The 14,238-nt window shown below is 62.8% G+C and overlaps 1 protein-coding gene across 1 annotated transcript in view; it reads right to left on the reverse strand.

Annotated features, from left to right (window-relative positions):
* NCOR2 (nuclear receptor corepressor 2) overlaps positions 1-14,238 on the reverse strand; it is a 99,355-nt gene that overhangs the window by 77,458 nt on the left and 7,659 nt on the right. The window contains exons 2-4 of the mRNA XM_045296729.1: positions 4,076-4,251; positions 2,297-2,424; positions 944-1,121 (exon numbers count right to left, since the gene is read on the reverse strand). Coding sequence (XP_045152664.1) covers positions 944-1,121; positions 2,297-2,424; positions 4,076-4,180 — 411 coding nt within the window. The 5' untranslated portion in view covers positions 4,181-4,251. The remainder of the gene's footprint in view (positions 1-943; positions 1,122-2,296; positions 2,425-4,075; positions 4,252-14,238) is intronic.

A 14,238-nucleotide genomic window follows, 5' to 3' on the forward strand; every position in this document is an offset into this window, starting at 1 on the left:
CATACAGTCCCTGCATCCGGCACCAAGGTCTCTCTCCATATCCACAGGCCCCGACAGGGACAGAGGGTGGGACTGAGGTAAGCCCGGACTGACCTGTGCTTGCTAACCACTCATCTGCAGTGAACAGGCCCACGGGGTTGGAGCACACATGGTGGAAACGTACAACACAGGGAGGCACCAGCCCCCGTCAGCCCTGGCATACCGAGTGCTAGCCAAGTGCCCTGATGGGGGACGGATGGACACAGGGAGGCCTGCAGTCAGGCAGCAACAAAGGGAGACAGCGCTCCACAGAGGAGAGGGCTGGTGAACCCTGAGAACCAGGTGGTGGGCTGCGGGTGGGAGGAAGGGAACAGCCCAGAGCCCCCACCAAAGGCGTCCATCCACACTGGGACCAGCCGAGGTTCACAGGCCAGAGTGGGGGAGGAGGTTGGGGCGTTGTGGAAGAGCGGCCCGAGTCCAGACTTCCGCTCTCACCTCCCAGCTGCCTGGCAGGGGTGGTGCCCTCCTGTCCGAGTGATCTGGGCACTGCCCATTCTAAAGGGGATCATGCCCACCCCCACAGGTGCTGGCCGAATTGGTGCCTGGCACCCCATCAGCACTATGGTCAGCATGCTCCCGACCACTCTCTGTGCCTGCCCCCTGCCCACCCTCCCTGGCCCAGGCCCCTGTACCCAGGAAGCCCCAGGCCAGGACGGGCCAAGTGAAGGGAACTGGGGACGGCCAGAAACTTCTCAGTGAAGCCTCCCCTGTTGGCAGGGACCCCCTCAGGGCACGGCCCAGAGCTCCAGACCCCAAGTCCAGTGGTGACCAGTCATGTCGAAGGCAGTCAGAGAAAATCTATCCAGAAGGAAGGAGGCGGCACACGCTCGGCACATGCTCACACACATACCCTCCAAGCTGCAGCCACCCTCAGGACCTCTGCCGGCCCGCCCGGCAGCCTTACCTTGACGGGGTCCTCGGGGCCGCCGGGCTGGCCTGTGGCCAGCAGAGCCGAGGGCCGGGCCAGGGTCTCAGGGGCCAGCTCAAGGCGCGGGCGCTTGCTCTCGATGAACTCCAGCTCCGGCTTGCCCAGCTCGGGCAGGTACGAGTGGGCATCAGGGCGCAGGTGCAGCTCCTGGGACCTGCCGGGGAAGGGGGTGGTGGTGTCCAGGGCATCAAGGCAGGCAGGAAGAGGTGCTGCACCCCAGGCCCTGCCGGGCACCCACTGTACATGGACCACACTCACTGTGGGCTGTGCCACCCTGCAAGTTGGTGCCTACCCGCCACATTTATGGCAATGGCTTCACCAGGGTGGGCACCTGGACACAACCCCCACGTCAAGGGTTACCCCACTTCATGGACTCCCCAACTCAGATAGGCCATGGGCCAGCAGGGTTTGTCCACATGGGGCTTATTAGGGAGACCCACAGTCAGAGCCGCCTTTCTACAAGATCCCCGGTGGTTCCTGGGCACACTCCACACCTCAGGGCCTCTGCACCTGCTGTTCCCTCTGCCAGGATCACCGTTCCTCAATCTGAGTGGAGGGCAGCCAAGTCTCTGCTCTGAGGGCCTTGCCCTGTCCACTCCCACTATCTGTCTAGACACACACACGCACACCACTCACAATGCCGCCAAAACGATGCCAACTAACAGTGACTCACAGTGGCAAACCACACCTCTGTACCGGAGTAGAAAGCCCCTCCTTCTCCCACAGAGCTGCTGCTGGTTTCAAACTGCTGACCTTGCAGTCAGCAGCCCAATGCACAAGCACACCACCAGGGTTTCTGATTCACATGTACGGGTACATGTAACACACACACCAATGCACATCCATGTGCATAAACACAGGTTTCTACATCTGTTAGTATGCGTTACCTTTCTATACACATGCACACACAGGAACATACCAAATAGCCATATGTCTACATGTGTGCACGTACAAGAGCATGCTTGCGCATACATGCAATACATACAACTTCTGTGTGTCTACCGACACACTTCTGACATGTGTGTAACCATGTGATGTGCACGAGTGTATATGTTTACACTGTGTCATTACTTTTCTGTTGTTTTCCCAGAAACATTTGGGAGTTCCTCGTTTAAGTGTAAGTGTGCGTGTGTGTACGACCTCCTCGTGCCCATCTCCTGGTTCTGGATCTCTGGGGAACTCTGAATATACGTCTTCCACCCAGTCACCAGCCCCCACACCCCACATCTGGGTGACAAGAGGCTGCTAGAGGTCCTCAGGGTCCACTTGAGGGCCACATGGCCTTGTGCTACCCGTCGCCCCTCCCCCCACGGCCCCCCAGCCTCTCACCTCTCACCCCCAGGCTGGAACTCCGACAGCAGGGAGGGCCTCCTGCGCTGGGGCGGGAGGATGGAGCCAGGTGACAGGTGGGCGGCGTAGTCCCGGGGGTGGTGCTGGTACTCCAGCAGCCCGACATCCTGGAGGGACAGGGCGGACAAACACGTCCCCGCTGTGTGAACCCCAACTCGCTCGCTGGGCCTCCCGCTCCCATACAGAAACCACAGGCCTAGCCAGAGAAGGCCACGCAGGGGACGGTGGGTAGCCAAGGTCTGGGCCCCACAGCCACACTGGACCCAGTCGCCCGAGCACCCAGACAGCCAGCGCCCCGCCATCCGTCATGACCCACAGCTGCCAGCCCCACTGACGGGGGAAACTGAGGTGCAGGCACCCAGGGGCTTGTCATCTTCGTCAGGAGAGAGACTGGCAACAAGAGCAGGTTTCCTTGCCCATCGCGGCCCGTGCCAGCACAGAGGACACCCAGAGAAGGTGGTTAGACTGTGCGGAGGGGCTGACCCCACAAGCCGAGCCGGAGAGGCAGGGCGGGGCACCCCAGGGCGAGCCCACATGTGCAGCTCACACAGACCCACAGCACCGCCCATCATGACCACACTCCACACCGGACGACTGGCCTGCAGGGGCACGAGGCTGGTCTGCGCCCACAGCCCAGGTCACCCACACTGCAGAGGACAGAGCCTCTGGCCACCTGGAGGGCGGGGTAGGGAGCCACTAGCCAAACTCAGGCTTCAAAGGCATCCAAGGAGGACACTTGGGGGGTTCTTCTGCACTGGGTGAGACAGGCTGGCCTCCAGGCACACGCTGCTAATACCTGCAGACACAGGCCCACAGGCACACCCAGGGGCCCGAGCACACACCACCACAGTCTCTGCCAGGCCCCACGTGCACAAACACACATGCGTCCACACAGACACACAGAGAGGAGGACTCAGCACGCCTCACAGGCTGCCAGGAGCTCGTCTCTCCTCTTAAACACAACAGCAGGGGGAGGGGAGGGAGAGGGGGCGGCGGGCACGGTGGGCCAGGGGGAGACCCTCAGCAAGATGGCATCTGCAACTGTCCACCAGCAAGGAGCGGGGAGCAGCCGGGCCCCCAGACCTATGTAGCACCACTCCCGGCTCCAGCTGTGCTGGCCCAGGGCCCACAGCCACACCCCCTGACCTCAGCCTGGGTGCTGTCCAGCCACAGCCCGCGTCACAGATGGCCCAGCAGGGAAAGTGGGAGGAAGCTGGGGTCAGCCAGTGAACCGAGCGCCCAGAGGCCACACAGCTCTGGCCACTGGCACGGGGGCGGGGACGGGGCGCCGAGGCCCCCAGGGCAGGCACAAGGTCTGGGGCCCAGCCAGAGGCTCTGGACACATCGGGCCATCCTCAGGGACTCCCCTCTCTGGACCAGTTGAGCTCATATGCAAATGCTTATGCAAAGGCCCGCCCACGCCACCACCCCCTACCCCACCCCACTCCTGAGAGACAGACACCCAGCTGGGACCCTCCCTCAGCCCCACCCCAGGGCCCAAAGAACCAATGTGCCTGGAGTCGCATTCCCCAGGCAGAAGAGACCCGTCCATGGGGGTCTCCTGCTCTCACCGGGCAGCCCCCACTCCAAGAGCCCGTCCCTCCCTCCCCTAGCAGCTGCAGATCTGGGACAGGGCTGCAGTAAAAGGGCAGCCAAGCAACATGGTGGTGGGGGTGCATGGTCCTCACCCACCCTCCACGGGCGGCCCTGGGCTACCTCCCAGGAGGCCTCAGGAGAGAATGGCCAAGTTGCCCTTACCGTGTGGGGCCGGGCGAGCTGCACAGGGTAGGGAATGCCATGGGGTGGGTACCGGGCCTCAGCGGCTCGCCACGTCTGCGCCACAGGCTGCGTAGACCCCGACATGACGGCGCTTCCAAGGCTTTCGGCTGCCACTGGGTTAAAGATCAGCCGTCATCAGCTGCTGCCACGGGCACCTGTAAGGAGATGGCAGGAGAAGCCAGGTCAGCCACGGGTAGCAGGAGTCCCCAGGGACTTCCCTCCCACACCAGTGAGGACCCCCACCATGGCCAAGGGCCTCACCCAGCAGGGACACAAACCTCAGCATCCTCTGTGAGCACACGCTACTAGCCCTGACCAATTGGTGCCTCACTCAGGAGACTCACTCAGGAGACCCCAAGCTCCACAGACCAAGCCCTGATCACACCCACTGGCCCCGGCCACCACTGGGTCCCCAGCTTCACTCCATGGCCTCAGGGAAATTCCAGCCTCAGCAGGACACAGTTCCACAGAAGGCCCAGACAAAACAGACGGGCACCACGACCTGACTGGAGAGGCACGGCTAGGGTAAGGTGACCAGACGTCCCACTTTTGGCGGGACAGTCCATCTTTTTAACTATTTTTCCCACCTCCCGCGGCGTTTTTAAAAAGTCCCGATTTTTGGAAAGAATGCACGACAAGCTAGGGTATACGGTTTTTGGCTGCCATGTGGCTATTTCGCCAGGATATGAGTTTTACCAATGGTGTCCCGCTTTACCAATGTTAAAATCTGGTCACCCTAGGCTAGGGGGAGGGGCACACAAGTGAACCAGGATCAGGCCGAGCATGGATGTGGGTCAGGGGTGACCCCGGGCAATGCCTGTGCGGGAGGCGAGGCTGTGGCTGACGTAAAAGCTGGGCAGACAGGGGCAGGAGGTGGAAGGTCATGGCAGGCAGACTTTGCCAAGCACGTGGATCAGAGCCAAGCACGTGGATCAGAGCCCGTGCACCTGCATCCAGCACAGGCCTGCTGGACAACTCAGAGAGAGCTAGAGGCCCAGTATCGGCCTCACAGATGGGACACGGGCAAACCGAGATTCAGGAAGCTTCCAGCAACCCTACCCTCCTCGAGTCCTTCCCGTCTGCCAGGGCAGGCGGAGCACGCGGCTCAGGGCCGTGGGGCAGAAGGCTAGCAGCAAATGCAGCCATGGGGCAGGAAGGCCATGTGAAAGGTGTCCTGGAGACAGCTGTCCCTGATGCCTGCTCGCCTCAACCAGGAGAGACAGGAGCCAAGATGCCTCTCCCAGGAGCCTCACCGTGCCAACCCAGTGTCAGCTGCTTTCACTGTTTGGCTGGGAGTCCGGGTGGTGAACTGCTCAGCTCATAACTGAGAGATTGGCGGTTCAAACCCACCAGCCACTTGCAAACAGTCTAGCCACCAGGGCAGTTCCCCTGCTCTGTCCTAGAGGGCAGTCAGAGCCCTGGAGGGTGGCACCCCTCCTCCCCACCCCAGCCTCCTCTCCACGAGGCATGGCCAGGGCATCCACCCCAGCACAGGGCGCAGCCTCCTGCCACCCACCAAGAAGGCGCTCCCCCTCCCCCCACCCCGGTGCCCAGACCCGGTCAGTGCCCGCTCAGGTCTGGACACAAAGACCTGAGCGCAGACCCTCCAACAGAGACCTGGACCCAGGGCTCCCAGCAGCGCCCCTCCCTCAGCCCAGTGCCCGTCAACACCCCACGGAACAACAAGCAGGGCCATTGAGTGGCAGAATGCTGCTCAGCCACAAAGAGAAGCCGGGCTCTGCAACCCCCCCATGGTGTGGCACCAGAGGGCATGCGGCGACTCGGCTGGAGGAAATCTGCAGGCGGGAGACGTCCCGCCCTCGCTCGCTGGGTGCCCACTCGGGTGCAGGCCAGGGCTGGGCATGAGGCGGGGTCCTGCGAGGGGGACTGTGACTGGGTGGGAGCCCAACAGTATGCGGGAGCAGGAGACATGCTTTGCTTTTTTTTCCCCCTTCACCAGAAAGGTCTGCAGACTTAAAGATGAGGGGGTCGGGGTTGCTCTGGGCCATTCAGGGCTGGAGGAGGGCAGCGATGAGAGGCCCTGCTCCTGCTTGGACCAGGCTCAGGGGTGCTGACCCCTAGCTAGGGCTGAGGACGCAATGTGGCACGGCGGGTTCGGGCCTTGAGGGTCTCAACTCCAGCAGGCAACACAGTGACTACAGAGAGAAGGGGGCTCTGGAAGCCCCACCCACCCACCTCAAGGCCTTGGGGAGTAATGGGGCAGAGTGGGGGGACTCCCAGGGCAGCAGTCAGGGGAGCTGGACCCGATGGCCCTCTGGAGCAGCTAAGGCAGTTTTGCTCCAAGGACAGCGGCAGCCCCAGAAGGCTGTTGAGGAGGAGAGGAAAGGGCTGGGGGTTGCAAGCATGCTCTGTGGGAAGCCAGGTGGACCGGGGATTCTGCGTAAGCAACTAAGCCACCAAGCGAGGACGTGCTGGCGGGAGTGGGGCGACAGGGACAGGCGGACAGACAGAGCCCGTGGTGAGCTGTCTGAGGCCTTCAGCTCTGAGCCTGTCTCCCCAGCTGTAGATGGGGCATGGGAACTCCTGGTGGGGTCCCTCCCACGCCAGTCCACATTCACACAGGCACACACACGTATGCACACAGCATGCCTGCTTCGGCAGCACTGTCCCCCCACCTGTGCGCTCGAGCTCCCGCGTGGCTGCCCAGCTCTACGGCTGCTCCTCGGAAGCCCACCCTGCAAGACCCGGGACCCCGGCTGCTTCCTCTGCTGTCCCCAGAGGCGCACTTCCCACAAAGGCGCTCAGGAAGCATGGGGGTGAATAACAAGTGAGTGGGACGTGGGACCGGCACCCACATACCCACCCAGCAGAAAGTTTCCTCCTCGAGCAGGCCTCCCACCCCCACAGGCTGGCTCTGCCAAGATGCATGACACGGTTTTCCCATCCCCAGTGACCGGCTCTGCTCCGGGGGAGGGAGGGTAGAATTATGGCCGGAAGTGGGGCTGCCTTTGGGGGAGCTGCCTGCCTGCCAGCTGACACTTCCTGGGAACTAAGGGGCCCTGACCTTGGACCTAAGGCTGGTGGGGGCCAGCACCCACAATCAGAGTCATGGGAACAAGAAGGGGCAGCTGCTGCTGCCTCCTCCCCAGAACCCAGGACCCTGCCCCACAAAGATGGGGCGAGTCCCTGGCAGCTCCCTCCGCAGGGTGTCATCTTTATGGGAGCAGGTGGCCAGCCCTTGCCTCCACCTGCCAACCCTGGAGTTAGCAGCTGGGTGAGAAGCCGCCGCACTGGGGCTCGTCACATGGGGCGGGGGGTGCACAGCCACTTCTGCTGGGGTTGCCCCATGGAAGAGCCACATAGGGGTGCGGTGGCCAAGGTCAGTGTGCCAACAAGGTCCCAGGAGACTTCGTGCGCACATGGGTGCAAGCGCGCACGAGCACACGTACGCACGCACGCACCCCCACTCCCCACCCCCGTCACTGCTGTGGGGCCCTGACAAGCCAGGGCAGCAAAGCCCCCGTGGCCTCCTGTCTCACTTCCGAGGACACACCATTCCAGAGCAGGTCACCAGAGACAGCCGTGAGTGAACGTTCCCGCGGACTGAGCCTGCACCCCCCGTCTGCAGACCCAGGTCGCCTAGCTGCTGTGGCTATCTGCAGCCCCTGGCCTGCAGTGGCCTCCTTCGTGTGTGCGCGCGCGCACGCACCGCACTCTCGTCTCTCAGAAAGGCAAGGCTGCACTGTTCCCAGGATGACCTTCTCCTGCAAAACCCTGGTTTTGGGGGGGTCACACCCCGAGTTCTTGGACGAACGTGAGTTTCCAGGGCCACTAGTCACTCCAACAAATGCTTGTGTGGGTCACTGCTGCTGCAGGATCCCTGAGAAGCCCTGAAGTGAGGAGCTGTGAGCCGCGAGGCTGGAGGTTCAGAGTCAGCTCACAGCCACACAAACCAGGCACGGAGGCCGGGGAGTCCCTGCCCATGCTCAGAACCGGGCAGGACTGGCCCCTCCTGATGGGAGCAGACAGCCTCATATTCCTCCCTCGGAGCGCCAGGGGGATCAAACTGCTGACCCCAGTGCGTAGCCAACCACAGTGCCGCCCGGGCTCCTACACACAGATACACAGTCCGCAGGGAAACGCCACTGTCTGGTGATGCAACTTTCCCAGGGACTGAGAGAAGGGGGTAAAGGTCATGGGGAGAATGGAATGGAAAGGTCACAGAATTTCCCCACACTTTATGAAGACCCCTTATGTGGATATATTTCCCGCCACGACTCAATGTCCTTTTGGGACAGGCCCGAGAGGAAGCCTGCAGCCTGGCCCCTTCCCCCAGCCCAAGAGGCACACCTACGGGTGGTGCCGCAGGCTAGACTCTGGACTGCCCAGGAAGGCAGCAGTTCAAACCCAGTGACAGCGCCTGGGAAACAAGACGAGGCTATCTGCTCCTGTAGAGGTCTAGTGTCCACACCCTCCGGAGCAGTTTGGCTCCACGTTACAGGGGTCGCCCCAAGTGGGACGTGGCTCAGAGGGGGGGTGAGGTGGGTATCAGAACAAGGAGCCTGGTGGCCAGGCGGGAGCGGAAGTTGAGCTGCTCAAACCAGAGGACCGCTCTGGTGGCGATGACAGCCTCGGGAGCCCCGTGAGTCACCCTGAGTCAGAACCAACTCGATCGCCCCCCCAAAAAAAACCAACAGCACCAGCTAACAGGGCCCCAATCCCACCCTGCTGGGACTGGCATTCTCGTGAGGAGTCACAGTCCCATGCATGTGGCCGCTTGTTGGATTCTAATCACAGTGACCCCATGGGCAACAAGGCAGCAGGCTGCCCGGCCCAGCACCCCCCCCTGCCCCACCCAACGGCAGCCAGTGGCCCCCATCTCCTGGAGTCAGCACAAGGGACAGCAGGAAATAGGTGTGGAAGGGGCCACGTGATCCTGGGGGCGGGGGGACCCTCACCTCACATCACCTGAGCAGAGCCCTGCCACAGCAAGGCCGAAGGTTGGCAGGGAAAGGGCTCTGGGCAGAGAAGCGGCGAAGGAGGCGGCAGTGGTGGCAGCGGCGGCAGTGGGGTGAGCCGGGAAGGCCATGGGGATTCGGGCAAAGTGAGCACAGGGCTGAGCCACCGGAGCCTGAGGCTGAGCTGATGACGTGGCTCAGGCTCCGTTTCCAGTCTCCCAGGCGCCTGGTGTTCCAATGAAACTCTAGCCCGTCCCCCATGGGGACTGCTGCACAGGCCTTTGTGTGTGGGCACCAAGGCCCTTGGTGGCCCCGATACGGGAAGCCAACAGTCACCGGGGTCCTGGACAGGCCTGCCCTGCCCCACGGCCCTCACCCAGCAAGGTCTTGGGGCTCTGTAAGGTGGGGCTGCCCACCTGGACTAGGGTTAGCGTGGGCAGAGCTCAGCCCAGGGTGCTGCCCACAGGGGTGAGACCTGTCACCACCACACCAGAGAGGGGACTGGGCAAGGAGAGCCCAGCCTGAGCCCTGAGTTCCAGGCCACGCTCGGCCTGCCTGTAGATGGATGGTATGAGTTCCTACTACATGTGGGCCTGGCCGAAACACTGACATCCAGCCACAGGCCCATTGACCACAGGTGAGTGTCCACTGCAGGATCGAAAGGGAATCGATGGATGGATGCAGAAGGGGAGGTGGAAGGAATGGATGATAGTGGAGGGGTGGTGGGTGAGGGAGGGATGGACGGGTGGTGGAGGGATGCAGGGATGGTGGGTGGAGGGATGGACGGGTGGTGGAGGGATGCAGGGATGGTGGGTGGAGGGATGGGCGGACAGTGAGTATACAGGCGTGTGCAGATGGATGGCAGGTGGGCGGGTGGATGGCAGATGAAGTAGGGAAGGAGAGAGGGGACAAAGGGGCAGGCAGCTGGCAGCTGGATGCCTGGATTGGAGGCTACACTGAGAGTGGACGCAGTGCCAGGCCAGGCAGAGTGGATGGCTGTGACCGCAGGGGATAGGTGGTCGTGTGCACAGACAAGGCGCAGAGGAAGGAGGAGTCAACAGAGGAAGTAAAGGAGAGAGGGGGTGGGTGGGCCGAGGAAAGGCAGACCCTGCACGGACGGAGGGACAGACAGCGGCGAACACAGCCAACTTCCCATTTCCCATGACCTTCAGGACTTCGATCTGTACTGAGTACAGGGCTGGGGCCCACCCTCCCCGTGGGGGGCGCTCACCCCCTCCTTGCCTGGGGATTCAGAGTCTCAGAGCAGGGCAGCAGCTCCCTCCATCCATCGCCGCAGGCAGGCAGGGGCCAGAGAGACAGAGCCTCCTCTGAGCCCGGCTCTGCTCCCGTGGCTTCCCTCCCCGGAATGAGGGCAATCCCACAATGACACGGACTTCCAGCGGCTCCTCTCAAGACAGAGGCCCGTGGTCACGTCTGGGGTGGGCAGGGCTGCTCTCCTACTAGGGTCCAGCCCCTCCTGGTCAGCTACCTCCCGTGCCGTCCCAGCCAATGTGGTCCCAGGGTCTGGTTTACCTCCTCCCTCCTGCTCAGGGGGCTGAGCCATGCTGGGCCTCCATCGCTGCTCCGCCTCCCTCAGACCTGGCCCCGCACCCCGCAACCTGGGCTCCACTGCAGGCACAGGTGACGGAGGCTGTGAACCTGACCCTGGAGCCCTCGCCAGTGCCCAGGGACCTGTCCTCTCAACTGAGCCACTCACGCCAAGCCCACATGCGGTCCCAAAGCCCTGGCCGTCTACCTGACCTCAGCGCGCAGTGGGGCAGAGGGGGACGTGCGGGGAGTGGGGGCCTTGGCTCGGAAAGGCCCAACTCACCAACCCCAGCACTACCCACACGTCCATCCACAGATGAAAGGTGGCACGGCGTGGCATGCCCACAGCAGTGCCCTGAAACCATGGTGCGAATGCAAAGAGCCTAAGGGGCGCACAAGGGACCCCAACAGGCACATCCAGAGACAAAGGGGTGACGGGCCGTGAGCATAAAGACCTCCTGGGGTGGGAGGAGGTCCTGGAATTCGAGGTGGGCGGGGTTTGCAGGGCATCACGGCTACACACCAAGTGGCCCTGAACCATGCGTGTGATGTGACCTTTACCTCGACCACGATGTGGTGACGATGATGACCGAGGGGGTGACCACAGCTGACCATTTCACAGGGAGGACTCCAGGCAGAGCACCGAGTGAGGGGCTGGCTGTACAGCAGGATGGGAGACAGACCCCATAGGTGGGGCAATGGGGGAAGGGGGGCGGGGGATGTTTGGAGGCCAGCCCCAGCCAGAAGAAACCCTAGCTGGACCACATCCCAGCCCCACATCGTCCTGGTGGAGGTGGAAACTAGGCTGAGGGAGGGGTGGGGACGTGAGGACAAGGTCGCACAGAGGGCTGGGCTCAGGCCTCACGGTGCTTGACTGCACCCACAATTCCTGGGAGTACACTTCCTGGAGCCATGATGCCCACAGGGTGGTGGTGATGCAGGGGCCTGGGGCATCCTCACCCTCAGGGCTCACACCCCAGGGGCAAGGGGCGGGAAGGGGACCCCCTCCCCAGTGTCCAGTGCCAGCCTTGCAGCCCGAACAGACCCCAGCCTCCCTCGCCTCTCCAGCCTCCAAAGGAACCCAGGCACAGGGAACCCCAGGATTCTGCTGAGCGCCCCTTGCTATCAGCAGTGTCCCAGCGACACAGGGGAAGGCGTCGCTTTGCCAGCCTGGCCCACCGACAGGTGGGAACGCGGAGGTTCCCGCTGCCCGGGACCACGTGGTGGACAGGCCAGCTGCTGCTGGAGTCCTGCCCTCGGTCCCTCCCCACCACAAGCAGATCGGTGCCGTGTCCAGTTTAACTGGTGTGTGTGTGTGTGTGTGTGTGTGTGTGTGTGTGTACATGTGTACATTATGTATGTGCGCGTGCATGCGCACTTGCTGGGCTGTGGCCAGCCCGGCCCTCCTCCCAGTGTGTGTATATGTGCATGTGCCTGTGTGTGTGGTGTGTGTGTGGGGGTGTGTGTGTGCGCTGTGTGTGTGCGCGTGTGTGTGCTTGCTGGGCTGTAGCCAGCCCGGCCTTCCTCCCACAGTCGGTGTGGGGGGGTATGTGTGCTTGCTGGGCTGTGGCCAGCCGGGGCCTCCTCCCACAGCCGCGAGGCCCGCGCGCAGCTTCCTCTGCACCTCCTTTTCTTTCCCGTTTCTTCTGAAGGGGAGGGAGCGAGACAGACCGCAGGCGTGACAAATCCCCTGCCTGCCCGGCGAGCTCGCTCACTGGAGAGCCTGACACACACGCCCCCCCCCAGCACCCCCCCTCCCCACATTTCACGAGCATTGCGCATGATTTTCCCTGGCTCTTCCTCATTAAGCCCTGGGCACCCTGGGAGGGACGTGGTTTCCATTAGACTCAGCTCCTCCATCTGGCCTTCCAAACAGCAATTTTCTCTGCAGAGAGAGGTGGAGGGGGGTGGGGGGTGGCTTGATTTCTAGGACGGCAGTGGGGGAGGCCTTGGTACCAGCTGTGTGGCCCCAGGCACTTAACCCCTCTGCCCTGGGGCTAGCACTGGAGGCTGGAGGACAGATCCCTGGGCTGGTCCCAGGGATCAGGGTAGAAGGGTCTGGCTGGCACCCGGCCGGGGCTTCCTGCACCAGGACCCTGGGGTGCTAGAGGGTGAGGGGCTCTGTATCCACCCCCAGCCTGGATGAGGACAAACCCACAAACACACCACCTCCTGGCAGCCTTCCCTGATTGGTGGCAAAGGGCTCCCAGCTGGGCTCCGGGTGCTCTGTAGGGACTCTAAAGGCCACACAACGGTTTCCAGGGTGTCCTCCAGGGGACCCCTGGACTGCACAGTGCTGGAAGGAACATAAGCAAGGCCAAGACCAGAGCCAGTCACTTCTGCAGGCCAGCTGCCTCCAACTCAGGCAGTCTCTGCTACAAGGAAGAGGCAGGGCCAGGCTCAGGGACCCCACAGCTCCTGTCAGCCCGATTCCCACGGGCTCCCTGCACCTCCAACATCTGGCAAGCGGGTCTGCAGCTGTGCCTGTGCCCGGAAACGCCTCCCCCGCCCTTGGGCCGGCTTTCCGAGGAATTTACGGGGTCTGGGAAAGAGCGGGGCCATCCCTGGATTCCAGGGCAGTTCTCCTGGGACGTCTGTCAGTGAAAAGGATAAATATTCCTGTTGCTAAGAATAGCTGTGCCCACAGTAGTGGCCAAGGGGGAGGGGGGAGCCCACCCACTCCACAAGACCCCTCACAGGCTTTCCTTCCTCCAAACCCGACCCGGGGGGGCCCCCTGCACCCGAGGTCTGGCTGGGCAGCCAGTGACCAGGGGCAGTTCAGTGCTGGTGGAGGGTGGTCAGACAGAACCCTCTGAGGTCCGGTCCATTCAGATCCTCCTGGGCCCAGACAGGACCCGGGCTGAAGAGAAGTGTCCAGTGTGGGGGAGACACTCATTCTCAGACCATGGAGAGACGGACCAGGGGGACAGAGCTCCAGGAGAGGCCTCTGGCCAGGAGGAGGGACACAAAGGACTGAATGTCCCCGATGAGTGCCCCAGGGCTGCTCATTACAAGGCAGGGGGTTTGAGTCACACCAGGAGGACTTTAGAAGCAGGACAGTCCACTGCCTCAAATGCTCCACTGGGACCTCCTGGTGATGCTAGCCAGCCCGCAGGCCCCACAAGAGGTGTGCTCCACACCAAGACCCTCCGGGAGGCTCCGGCCAGGCAGGGGCTGTGGTGAGGATGGGGCACAGATGAGGCTTGGGGCATGAAAGGGGCAGTTGGCTGGAGAAATCTAGCCAAGGGGCCCACACCACCAGACCATTACAACTTCTGATGGTCACTTCTGCACCCAAACAAGCCCCAGGGCTGCTGGGAGCCACCTGAGAGTCGGGGAGGGTGGGGACGGCCACAGACGGGCAGGCAGGCACATCCGCACAGGGCCAAGGGCTTGGTGGGGAAGCTAGGAGGGGCATGGCCCCTTGGGGCAATAAGCCCAGAAGGTGACTCTCACCCCACACCGCACAGCTGTGTGGCCTGTGGCCCCAGCACCCAATCTTGGAAAAGCACAGCCCAAGTTCCCATGGGAACACCCCTCCAGATGGTCCGCCGCCCCGGCCCAGCCAGCCAGCACCTGTCTCAGCTGCACTGGCCACAGTGATTGGGCGAGGAGCCCTCCTGCTGGGTCAGAGGTACTAAGCTCTCTCTGGGTGGGAGCTGCAGACTGTGCTGA

The sequence above is a fragment of the Echinops telfairi genome, unplaced genomic scaffold, assembly GCF_000313985.2.
Source record: "Echinops telfairi isolate 266 unplaced genomic scaffold, ASM31398v2 ScPeMD7_7412;HRSCAF=8450, whole genome shotgun sequence".
In the NCBI taxonomy this organism is placed as follows: domain Eukaryota; kingdom Metazoa; phylum Chordata; class Mammalia; order Afrosoricida; family Tenrecidae; genus Echinops; species Echinops telfairi.